The 13,281-nt window shown below is 38.4% G+C and overlaps 1 protein-coding gene across 2 annotated transcripts; it reads right to left on the bottom strand.

Annotated features, from left to right (window-relative positions):
* Window positions 1-1,950: 1,950 nt before the first annotated feature.
* On the bottom strand, window positions 1,951-8,480 carry cstpp1 (centriolar satellite-associated tubulin polyglutamylase complex regulator 1). Of its 2 annotated transcripts, none has more exons than XM_063000146.1 (9): window positions 8,428-8,480; window positions 8,201-8,303; window positions 6,163-6,293; window positions 5,836-5,920; window positions 5,613-5,698; window positions 4,254-4,440; window positions 3,539-3,648; window positions 3,254-3,317; window positions 1,951-2,208 (listed from the first exon to the last, which is right to left on the bottom strand). In XM_063000146.1, exons 1-9 carry the CDS (start codon window positions 8,468-8,470, stop codon window positions 2,043-2,045), a joined length of 975 nt encoding a protein of 324 aa, XP_062856216.1. In that variant the 5' UTR covers window positions 8,471-8,480; the 3' UTR covers window positions 1,951-2,042. The 2 variants fall into 2 exon arrangements, with proteins under 2 accessions (XP_062856216.1, XP_062856217.1); XM_063000147.1 differs by lacking the exon at window positions 1,951-2,208 and adding an exon at window positions 2,904-2,992.
* Window positions 8,481-13,281: the final 4,801 nt, after the last annotated feature.

Raw genomic sequence — 13,281 nt, forward strand, 5'->3', positions numbered from 1 at the left:
TCAGTTATAGCAACAGCCATTATTCAGGTCTTTATAGGGCTTGCTCTGTGCACAGGGGCACAGTCATGCTGGAAAAGGAAAGGGCCTTCCTTAAATCGTGGCTGCAAAGTTGGAAGCATAAATTTCCTTTATATATTTGATTTATTACAACTGTTAGCAGTTGCTGTGGCTAAAACATATGAATTTAAAAATTAGAGGGCGCGTCCCAGTACTTTTGTCCAAACCGTGTACGTACTATTTCTGCATATCCAACTTTCCGTAAAATAGACAAAAAAGACACATCATGTCTTTGCCCTATTAAAAAAAAAGTCTTGATTTGAACACAAATTCTTATGGACTGCAGATGTTATATGACGGCATACAAATCATTTATTTATTATATAAATCATACATAATATAAACAGAGGGTTATGTACAGTTTTAAATGTTAAATCTTCCTATGAAGTGATATGATGACTATCACATTTAGAAATGACATATACCGAGCACCAAAGCAGACAGTGGGTTATAAAGGTTGGGTCTGGTCTCAAGGTTCTGAACGGAAATGATCCAGTATGTAAGAAACTTGGCAGGAATTAAAACCAAGACTAGTTTTTCTCAACGTTTCAAGCAGACAAATCCTGAGCAGCATGCAAACTGGCTGAACTCTGAATGATATGCAATATTTAATCCTGTGAGGAGTGTGAGGACGTGTGTGAGGACATGTGTGAGATGTGTGTATGTACAGCCTGCTAGATTATTTCATTAAACTGGATGACAGAATATTAACGACATTACTACACCAGTATGAACTGCATGGATTAATCCAGGACGGACGTTCAGCAGCAGGCTGGGAAATATTGATTATGGATTCTAAATGTTTATTAGAAATAAAGGTAAAAAACATTTGGATCTTTTACAGGTGAATCGTGCAAAACCACAAGTTGTGCCTATTTATTTTATTTGTTGTGATTATTGTAAATGTTTTTTTTTATTTTCAGATGAGCTGATCTGTATAACGGAGGATGTAAAATTAAACCTTGTTTGTAAACCCGTCGTCCTGGAGTTTAATTTGCAGCTAGACAGTCTCAGCGGTTTAAACCCCAGATGGATACTGGTGCTGGACTAGGTTTATTTGCCAAGTTATTATTTAGTGGTGCAAGTTAACTGATGTATTGTGTAAAAATACCAACAACCATGGAGAACCTGATCTAGTTATTCTAGTTTTTTATTTACTTATGCAAAGTTGTAATTATTGAAGTGATTTACTGTTGTGATTTTAATTTTGCCCTTTTAAAATTGATTTATGGTTGTAATTAATTTTGCTGTTTTCAAAAAATAAATGAATGGTTCTAATTTTATTTTCATTCTGCGTGCACTGTGAAGGGATTAGACCTCAAACTAAATCAATACCCTACAAAGCACAAATAAATATAAAAAGCCCTATAAGCCGCTCAGGTGGCGCAGCGGTAAAAAGACACGCTGCAACCAGAGCTGGATTCTGAGTACATCGTTTCGAATCCAGCTCTGCCTCCCCGGTTCAAGGCTGGGCGGCTGTATGAGCAACGATTCGCCGGTTGCTCAGTTGGGGGGTGGGACAAAGAACCGGATGTGGGTCTCTCTCTGTTAGAATGCGATTACGATCTCTGTCGGCTGATCAGAGGCGCCTGCACAGGGATGAGGAAGAGTGCCCTTAGGGTGTGTCTCTCTGCATGCAACGCTAGGTGGCGCCAAACTCATCAATGTGCAGGTGGCAAAAATGCATCCGGCTGCTGCTCATGTTTCGGAGGGGATATGGGTTAGCTTCGATCTCCTCTGTCAGGGCGGGGTTCGGCATAGACAGAGAGGAAGCATGATGCAAATTGAATGATTGGATGCGCTAAAGGGGGAGAAAAAAGGGAAAAAATTAAAAAAAAAAAAAAAAAAAAGCCCTATAAAAAATTGAATGAAAAAAAAAACAATCTTGCCATGTCAAGTCAAGCTGATTGGGTTTATTGTATAAACAGACACAGACAGTAGCATGTTGACTGGGTTTGATTCTGGTATCCTACTCTCTAACATCACTAATTTTCCGAGGAATCAGTTTCCTCTGTGGATCCGTCGCTTTCCATTTCAATCCTTTTGCGCTGGTGCAAGGATTTTCGGGGTGATGGTTTCCTGCACGGTTCCCTTAGTCCCACTGCACTGCTGCTGCTGTTAGACGTCGGACTGACAGCAACCTGAGCAACACTGTAGCGCAGAAAAAACACGGTGAACATCACCAACATGTCATATCATGCTTATTGCTTAATATTCCATATCAACAGTTCGAAATGTCAGCTCTGGTGTGCTAGCGTGGCGTTGGTATCCCCCACCCCCAATTTGTCTGGAGGTCCCAAATACAAATGAGCAGTAGTTAAATTACAAAAGTTTGTTAATGTTTGTAAACAGGTATTAGTAATTTGTCCTACTCCTAAATTCAATAAATACAGTGATCTACAGTACTATGGACAATACTGGGTAAGAAAGCACTGGGACACCCTGTCTAATTATTGAATTCATGTGTTTCAGCCTCAACAATTGCTAACAGGTGTAATAAAGATATATAATATAAAGAAAATTATATGCTTTGCACTTTGCAGCAACAGTTTAGGGATGGCGATTTCCTGTTCAGGCATGACTGTGCTCCTGTGCACACAGTAAGCTCTATAAAGACTCGATTTACAGAAACTTCAGTGCACAGAGCCCTGACCTCAACCCCACTTAATAGCTTTGGAATGAACTGGAACATCAACCGAGGCTTTCTTGCCCAACATCAGTGCCCAGCCATAGGCACAAATTCCCACAGACATAACTCAAAGTCAGAATTCTTCCTAAAAGAGTGGCTGTTGTTATAGCAAAAAAGGTCCCGCTATTTTAATACCATTTATTTTTTAAATGAGATGTCCATGTTGACTATTTAAACCAGGGTGTTGCCAGGTCCCTCTTTATCCTGCAGAATTACTTTCCAACTGGCTGTGGTTGTGTTTTTGCTCTGAAAAATAGTTGGGAATTTAGAAAAAACACTGTTTTAAATCTCAGCCATTACACTGCAATAGTAGGTGTTGGGTCAACTATGTATCAGTTTAATCTATTCACACTGAAAGTTGCCTTTGTAAAATTGTTATCTTTTAGTAAATTTCATTTTAACTTGGTGTTCTGAATTTCACATCCATCCTGGTGTGACCAGGCCTTTATTTAGGGCCTGAAGTGTTGTGCAAAGCCATACTGGTTAAGCAGATAAATGAACACTTACAGCCTCTCCAACTCCTGGTCCATCTCTGGGTCGATCAACAGGTCTGATCTGTTTGGAAGAGCACCTGGAGGAAAAGCATGAAGACAGCTTCTGTGAGTCTGCAGTCTACTGCTTCCCACTCCTGTATTCTGTTGTTTTCCTAATTTTGTGGTCTAATTTTGGACCAGGTGTGTTGAGAGGATGGACAACAACACATTTAAAACATGGCAAAGGTGCCATGACTTACAAAATGTAATTTTAGGCTTAATTACTTCTTTTTCTGAGTATGACAAGCTGATTTATTACCGATGCCCTGGTTGATTCCTTCATGTTTGGATAAAGCCATCAGGAAGCTGTAGTAGGAGATTCTTGTGTTGCTCTCCAGAATGTCTGTTATTGCAGAAAGGGGTGGATATCTGGGGAAAGAGTAGCTCAATAACACTCTGCTGTATAAAACAGTTGGTGAATTGATGAAAAAAAATCACTGTTAATTAACTGGGTGTGTCTATAATCATTCATATCATGTATTGGTTAGTTAATGGATCTAATAAATTACTAAATCCAAAATATGACTAGCAGGCATTTGGGTGGTACATCAGATTCTTTGTGGCTGTGGGGGACAACCGGCTGTGTCCAAGGAAGGATAAGCTGGATAGTAAATCACCATTTTTTCTCCTGCTGTCTGGCCAAGGCACCAGCATGAGTGGTGGAGCAATAAAGAGAGCATAGCATGTTTCTTCCTACCCTACGTTCAGACTGGCAACGATTTTTCAAGTCTTGTCACCCGAATCACTGATCGTTCGTGGCCCTGTGTTCACACCAGAAATGTCATCATCTCCTGTGGGTGTTTGGTTGCCATTGTTCAAAAAATGCCATGACAGTGCAGCTGACTTTACTGGCTATTATAAAGTGTATTATATTTTTTGGATGGAGTGACCAGAAAATATACTGAAGTACCATTCATAGATCATTCAAACTTCTGCTGTTTTTAAGAACATTTTCTCACTTTTACTTTACTTACTTTGGTTTGAAGCGCTCACACAGTCCCTTAATACACTCGAGGAGGACAGAGGAATCGACGCCCTCCTGAGTGTCCGTCTCCTCACTGCATATTGGTTCAGCTGATGTGGACGTGGGGACAATAACAGTGTTTGGGTTCTTTCCCTCCAACAGGTCCTCATACATCACCAACACATTCTCCAAAAACTCTGTTGAAGAAAGGTGTGGTTTAACTGAAGATACTTAATCTTAAGAAAGTACTGATGTTTTACAACATACTCCAAAAAGGGCAAAACCGTAAAACTGAAGGTGATGTGAATTAAAATACGTTAAATTGTGCATTTCTTCGTTAGTATTTTACAATAAACTTGAAACCTTAAATTGCCAACAAGTAAACAATCATTTATGGATGGATGGATCATTACAGCAGCTAAAACACAATGCTGGACTTTGTAAACATCACAACACACACTTATATGGCTAAAAGTATTTGAACTCTTGACCATGTGTTTGTTGGACAACCCATTTAAAAACAAATGCCTTTAAAATAAAGTGACATATATATGATCTTTTCAGCTTCTCACAAGACTTTGAAGTATGCCTGTTGATATTTGTACCCATTCAGTTAAAAAAGCATTTGTATGGATGGGATTTTGGTAAAGAAAGCCTCAATTAATGTTCAGTGGGGCTGAGGTCAGGCCACTGGAGTTTTCTTTAACCAAGCTTTTCTTCATGTCTTTATAGAGCTTGTTTTGTGCACTGGGGGCAGAATCATGCTGAAAGAGAAAGGGTCTTTTCTAAACTGTTACTGCAAAGTTGTAATTGATTTATTATATCTATTAGCAAGTGTTGTGGTGGAAACACATTATTTCAAACTTTAAAAGTGTTGTCTCAACACTTTGTCTATATAGTGTATATTAAGTGTGACATAGAAAAAATATCAATATAAAAATGAGGTTTCTGTGAAAATACGTTCATTTATATATTATCATGTATCTTCTTTTGATTGTTACTGCACAGAAAGATCTTTCCTACAATAATTTAGGGTTTTTTTGTACCTCAAACCCTAAAGTCTGTCGATACATCATGTTTGTCCAGATTAATAATGATATCTTGTGACAGACTGTTTGTTCACATTAAAAATGTTATCATGTGAAATAAGAAAGCAATTTTTACTAGGAACATGAAAATATAAGGAAGTGCAGGACCTACATGAGCAACCACAATTATGTAGTCTAGTGGAGTCTTCTGACCACCACCTTTAAGATTCATGTTGTGTCAATCAGAGGGGAGTCACACGTAAGTCACACACACAGCGACTTTAGACTTGACTCATTTCAAATGACAGATTATTTGTTTATTTCTACGCTACATTTTTTACCTTCATAATAGAACTGGATTTGAAAAGCGTAGAGAAAATCTGAAAGCGACATAACACAGTCCACAGCATCGTCCATCAGAACAATCCTACCAGAAACAGAACAACAGTATAAACTGGTTGTCCATGTTGCCATAGCTACAAATAAAAACATTGGGTCAGAAAGATTTAAAAAGGTAGTAAAAATAGTAAACACAATCCAAAAGTGCTGGACATGGTTTATTACTTGGCTGTATTTTGTACTATTTCAGCAGGAAAGTCCAGACATATAAGATGGAGCAGTGAAGTGTACTCCAACGTGGTCAGCAGATCTGCAGAGAGGATGTGTGTGTAATTTATAACTCTGTACATCATCCAACACACATAATCTCAATTCTGTACATCAAACACACACACACACCTCTGTATGTTTACCATTACACTAACAAACACAATTCTGTACATCAAACAATACACACACAATGGAGTAAGTTACCCCTTACGCTAAAACATACACACACCATTCTGTACATAAAGCATTACACTAACACAGACATCACACACACAGTCCTACCTCCATTCTTTCCAATCTGTCTAAAGCATTTCCAGAAGATGTGGATGAAGGAAGCTCTGTTGTGTGGTGTTGCCTTAACATAGCTGAATTCTCTAAAAAGAACATGATTCCCGTTCTTTACACTAGTAAAACTGAAAGACAGACAGGTAAAAACAAAACACAAAGTTACCCCTAAACTGAGTCAAATTTAGTAGTCCTTACAGTGCAGAAATCATTTCATTTAAAATCAGCACTTATGGGCCGCTCAGGTGGCGCAGCGGTAAAAACACACACTGGAACACCAGAGCTGGGATCTCGAATACATCGTATCGAGTCTTAGCTCTGCCTGCCGGCTGGGCTGAGCTACCACATGAACAACGATTGGCCTGTTGTTCATATAGAGGTGGGATATTAAAGCCGGTTAGGGACTCTCTCATAACTATTACGTCTGAAGCTGCATACTTGTGTACTGAAAAAGCTTACTACTTTACCGGCTGAGCAGTGCATACTTCCTCAAATTTAGAACGTACTGTTTAAGTATGCGATTTCAGAAGCAGCCTAGGTGACAAAATGCATACGGCTGCTGCCGACGTGACAGAGGGGGCGTGGGTTAGCTTCGTTCTCAATCTCAATCGGAGCGGGGATCTGTATTGGTGGAGGGGAAGCATGACGCAATCGGGCAATTGGATGCGCTAAAAGGGAGAAAAAGGGAGAAAATGTATTAATGTAACAAAATATATTTTTTATAAAAATCAGCACTTATGAGACCTGCCAGCAATAATGTAAATTTTTGGGGTTTGCCGCTGGCAATAAAAATGAAAAACACAATTTTGAGACAATTATTTCTAACTGTGATACTGGCACTTCTCACCCAGCTGATACGCTGTGGTATTTCTACAACTGTTGAATATTTAGTGGTCTCTGTGCCAAGGGCAGTAAGGAAACCAAAACATTATGGTAAGGAAGATAGTAAAGGACCCCAGTCATCCCAGTAATGGACTGTTTTCTTTGTTACGGTCTGGGAAGCTTTTTCGTGTCCTAAAAGCCAAAACGGAGAGGATGAGGAGGAGCTTTTTCCCACAAGCTATTCGAGTCCTCAACGAAAATAGCATTCAGGACTAAATGTACACAACTTGCACAATCTAATTCATATGTATGTATATATATATATATGTGTGTGTGTGTGTGTGTGTGTGTGTGTGTGTGTGTGTGTGTGTGTGTGTGTGTGTGTGTGTATATATGTAGATATACAGGTATGTATGTTTATATAAGTATATGCGTGTATACAGTTTTTATATATGTATATATGTATGTATATGTATGGATTCGTATTTGTGTATATAAGTATATGCGTGTATACAGTTTTTATATATGTATATATGTATGTATATGTATGGATTCGTATTTGTGTATATAAGTATATGCGTGTATACAGTTTTTATATATGTATATATGTATGTATATGTATGGATTCGTATTTGTGTATAGTAATCACGTCTGTATAGCATTATGTTGCACAGTTTCTGCACTAGTTGTCACTTTTACAAACTTGTTCACTTTAAATTGCTCTTTTTAAATTATATTGTTAATTTTTCTAATTTTTCTACACTTTACATTTAAAAACATTTCTAAATTTTTTGTTTAATATATATTTTGACTATTTTGTAGTTTTTGTAATTACTGTGGCCGAGCAGTCACAAAAGCATTTCACTGCCAGTTGTATGTGACAAATAAACCTTGATTTGATTTGATTTGATTTTGAGTAGGAATGTGTTGGGATGGATCGGTTTCAATTTACTTTATATTTTAATGGAGCTATGCTATTATTTACAACAAACATGTTAAAATGAGAGGTTCTAAATAATAAATGCAGGGACATAAATGAGTGGCACATCTCTTAAAGTGGGTGACGCACAATAACATGGGTCCAGAGGACCTGGGTTTAATTTTACTGGTAAATAACCACAAAATACTAAACAGACAAAGGTTGCAGAGGCATGACAACTTTTAAAACATGCAACCATTAGCTGAAATTGATGCTTGTAGAGATCAGACTCACTATTCAGCGAAGTATCGGACGATGCCAAACTGGATGAATTCATCTCTGTGCTGCAGGAACTGTGTAACAGCATCGTTCAGATAAAACAGTGCACTGCTCTCTGCTGCAATACATTCAGATCATACAGATATAGGGTTAGGACTCCAGGTACAGACGCAAATATAGTAAGTGTTCATAAATAATGTCAAGCTGCACCAAAATACACAAGCGACATCACAATAACGCACCTAAATATTCTTCAGCGGACAGGGTGAAGCGATCCGGGTTCATTTTATTGATGTGTCGTTTGAGAGTGATTCGGCTCTCTGAATCGGCTCCTTTAGCTAAATCTTTTGAGCCGACTCTAGCGATTTATTTTCAGGTGCATTGCGTAGAATTTGGTGATTACATTGCAACTATGATTTATTTCTTTACCCCGGCATTTAAATACAGGAATCTGACATGTTTGTGTTCGAGAAATACAGAGGACTTGGCATCTTATGTTGTTAATATGACTGACAGTATTGCAATACACCACCTGTGTCAGACATCCCAAGTTGCAAAAACTAAGGGAGTTCAGGGAGTTACCCCCGGACCTCGACCCCGACCCCCCAAGCCCAAAAAAAAAAAAAAAGCTAAAAAACCTCTTGCACACACCAAAGGATTATGGGTGATAACAGAACTTTTAGGAGCTGCTAACTGAACTACTAAGCTAACTGTTCGCGTCACAAACACATTAATGTGAACTACATAGTGCACTAGATAGTGTGAAAGATAATATATTTATGTTCCCTACATAGTGCACTAGATTGTATATTAGATATGAATTTATGTTCCCTACGTAGTGCACTAGATAGTGAATTAGACAATTGGTTTATGTTCCCTACACAGTGCACTAGATTGTATATCAGATAACAGATTTATGTTCCCTACATAGTGCACTAGATAATGTATTAGATAACACATTCATGTTCACTACATAGTGCACTAGAAAGTATAACTAGATGATGATTTGTGTTCCTTGCATAGTGCACTAGATAGTGTATTACATAATTATGTTCCCTACATAGCGCACTAAATTGTATATCAGATAACGGATTTATGTTCCCTACATAGTGCACTAGATAGTGTATTACATAACTGTTCCCTACATAGTGCACTAGATAGTGTATTACATAATTATGTTCCCTACATAGCGCACTAAATTGTAAATCAGATAACGGATTTATGTTCCCTACATAGTGCACTAGATAGTGTATTACATAATTATGTTCCCTACATAGCGCACTAAATTGTAAATCAGATAACGGATTTATGTTCCCTACATAGTGCACTAGATAGTGTATTACATAATTATGTTCCCTACATAGCGCACTAAATTGTATATCAGATACCGGATTTATGTTCCCTACATAGTGCACTAGATAGTGTATTACATAATTATGTTCCCTACATAGCGCACTAAATTGTATATCAGATAACGGATTTATGTTCCCTACATAGTGCACTAGATAGTGTATTACATAATTATGTTCCCTACATAGCGCACTAAATTGTATATCAGATAACGGATTTATGTTCCCTACATAGTGCACTAGATAGTGTATTACATAATTATGTTCCCTACATAGTGCACTAAATTGTATATCAGATACCGGATTTATGTTCCCTACATAGTGCACTAGATAGTGTATTACATAATTATGTTCCCTACATAGCGCACTAAATTGTATATCAGATAACGGATTTATGTTCCCTACATAGTGCACTAGATAGTGTGTTACATAATTATGTTCCCTACATAGCGCACTAAATTGTATATCAGATAACGGATTTATGTTCCCTACACAGTGCACTAGACAGTATATTAGACAATTGATTTATGTTCCCTACACAGTGCGCTAGATTGTATATCAGATAACGGATTTAATACGCGATAGGGAATAAAGTCTGTGTCGCCTGCGTGCGCGTGTGTGTCGCTCTTGGCCGCTCGTTCTAGATTCCGGGAGATTTTATCTGACTTGCGGGCATCAGGGAGCCGCTATGTACAGTATATGCGGGAGACACTTGGGATGTCTGCTGTGTATATTTGTTTTTGTCTGTCATATCTCATATAGTTGATCTGTACTTAAAACTGGTAAATTTGTTTTAACAATTCTTTGTCAATTATGTTCTGCAAATTGGCCCATCCACTAAACAAAGCGCCGTTTGAGATCCGAATGAATCGACTCTGACAAGTGTACTGAGTCAATAAATGTGACTCAGTACAAAAGAGCCGGAATGGCCGTGGGACTACATGGGATTTGTAGTTTTCAAATACTAAAATTGTAGTAAACAAAAATAGTTCAAAAAATAAACAAACAATCGCACATTAAGAACAAAATACAGAATCCAGACATAGTTGGCAATATAATAAATGATTCTGAGTCACTAATATAACTGAATGAGAGGGTTTACTTTTCCTACAGATGTGACGTAACCTAAACGTTACTACCATAGCAACGCAGAGACGCAGCAGCGCCTGGATACCAAACAATCCAACTATTGCAATAAACAAAACAATCCAACAGCGACTTCTACTAATCACAATATCCTAAAAACAAGAGATACATAAAAATAACAATCTCAATGCAAATGACCATTATTTATTATATATGCAACCTATTAAATAGAAAACAAATTATTATTACTATAGTAGATATTATTTCTAATTTATATAATGTAACGAATTTATATATGTACTTACTGATCTGGTACTACATTCATTGAAGTAAGTTTGTTTGTTTGTTTATTAGGATTTTAACGTCATGTTTTACACTTTGGTTACATTCATGACAGAAACAGTAGTTACTCATTACACAAGATTCATCAGTTCACAAGTTTAATGTCAAACAGTCATGGACAATTTAGTATCTCCAGTTCATTTCACTTGCACGTCTCTGGACTGTGGGAGGAAACCGGAGCTCCCGAAGGAAACCCACACAGACACGAGGAGAACATGCAAACTCCACACAGAAAGGACCCGGACCGCTTCACCTGGAAATCAAACCCAGAACCTTCTTGCTGTTAGGTGACAGTGCTACCCATCAAGCCACAGTGCCACCAAAAAATGAAAATAACCATCACAGTTTAAATGACCCTTATTCATTTTCAAAAGTTATTATGTTCACATTTGCAGCATTTAGCAGATGCTTTTATCCTAAGCTACTTACACTTTTCACTGAATACAATTTAAGTGATGGTCAAGGGCCTTGCTCAGGGGCCCAAAAGTGGCAACTTGGTAACAGTGAGGTTTCAACCAGCAGCATTATGATTACTAAAAGGAGAGACAGAGAGTGAGTGTACTTACCTATCTGATACTCACATACAGAATTGGGTGGGTATACACCCACCTACTGTAGCCCATCTGTTGCTGTGCACAATTTGTGTACAATTGAAAAGGACCCCGATACGATTACATTGACCAGATGAGGTTTGGTTGGTGAACCATTTAGTTTCAGCACTGCCATTACACGTTCTGTTTTGAGTGTATCAGGTGCAGCTGGATTATTGGAAATGTTAAATACTGTTTAAACTTACTGTTAGCACTGGTTGTAGGTAGACACTTAGACACTGGTGCTGTTTTCCATGCACAACGTGTTTCCAATAACAATATACTGTTGCCCTTATATTTTGGTTGGTTCTTTATTCTCCTCCCAGCATTGGCAGTGAGGTCCTAACAACACTGCTGCATCTGCTACACTTAAAACTGGTTCATGACCCAAATAACATTTCATCAGTGGGGGTCTTAAATAGAGTATTGAGGTTGTCTTAGTTTACAGAGAAACATGTACAGTGGGGAAAATAAGTATTTGATCCCCTGCTGATTTTGTAAGTTTACCCCCTTACAAAGACTTGAACAGTCTATAATTTTTATGGAAGGTTTATTTTAACAGAGAGAGACAGAATATCAACAAAAAATCCAGAAAAAAAAAACATTAAATAAAAGTTATAAATTAATTTGTATTTAATTAAGGGAAATAAGTATTTGATCCCCTACCAACCAGCAAGAATTCTGACCCCCACAGACCGGTTATGTGCCCATGAGGCACACAAATTAGTCTTGTCCCTGTATAAAAGACTCCTGTCACAGAATCAGTTTCTTCTTGGTGAGAAAGAGACCACTGTTGGTGCGATAATTCGAAAATGGAAGAAATACAAGATCACAGTCAATCGCCCTCGCTCTGGAGCTCCATGCAAGATCTCACCTCGTGGGGTAAAAATGATTCTGAGAAAGGTGAGGTCAGTCCAGAATTACACGGGAGGAGCTTGTCAATGATCTCAAGGGAGCTGGGAGCACAGTCACCAAGAAAACCATTAGTAACACACTTCGCCGTAATGGATTGAGATCCTGCAGTGCCCGCAAAGTCCCTTTGCTCAAGAAGGCTCATGTACAGGCCCGTCTGAAGTTTGCCAATGAACACCTGAATGATTCAGAGAAAGCTTGGGAGAATGTGATATGGTCAGATGAGACCAAAATTGAGCTCTTTGGCATCAACTCCACTCGCCGTGTTTGGAGGCAGAGAAATGCCCGGTGGGGATGGTGATCTTGGGGTCATATCCAGCATTTCTCTGCTCCCAGCTCCCTTGAGATCATTGACAAGCTCCTCCCGTGTAATTCTGGGCTGACCTCACCTTTCTCAGAATCATTCTTACCCCACCAGGTGAGATCTTGCATGGAGCTCCAGAGTGAGGGCGATTGACTGTGATCTTGTATTTCTTCCATTTTCGAATGATCGCACCAACAGTGGTCTCTTTCTCACCAAGCTTCTTGCTGATGGTCTTGTAGCCAATTCCAGCCTTGTGCAGGTCTACAATCTTGTCCCTGACGTCCTTTGATAGCTCTTTGGTCTTGCACATGGTGGTCGAGAGATTTCAACGGAAGAAACTGATTCTGTGACAGGAGTCTTTTACACAGGGACAGGACTAATTTGTGTGCCTCATGGGCACATAACCGGTCTGTGGGGGTCAGAATTCTTGCTGGTTGGTAGGGGATCAAATACTTATTTCCCTTAATTAAATACAAATTAATTTATAACTTTTATTTAATGTTTTTTTTCTGG

Source organism: Trichomycterus rosablanca, chromosome 8 (assembly GCF_030014385.1).
Source record: "Trichomycterus rosablanca isolate fTriRos1 chromosome 8, fTriRos1.hap1, whole genome shotgun sequence".
Taxonomy (NCBI): domain Eukaryota; kingdom Metazoa; phylum Chordata; class Actinopteri; order Siluriformes; family Trichomycteridae; genus Trichomycterus; species Trichomycterus rosablanca.

Bases quoted from the DNA above. Each gene is read 5' to 3' on its own strand.
- cstpp1 (XM_063000146.1), bottom strand. From the start codon at position 8,470: ATGAACCCGGATCGCTTCACCCTGTCCGCTGAAGAATATTTAG. The intron at 6,294-8,200 runs GTGAGTCTGATC...TCTGTCTTTCAG, and splicing joins GTCCGATACTTCGCTGAATA to TTTTACTAGTGTAAAGAACG. The intron at 5,699-5,835 runs GTAATAAACCAT...TGTTTCTGGTAG, and splicing joins ATAGTACAAAATACAGCCAA to GATTGTTCTGATGGACGATG.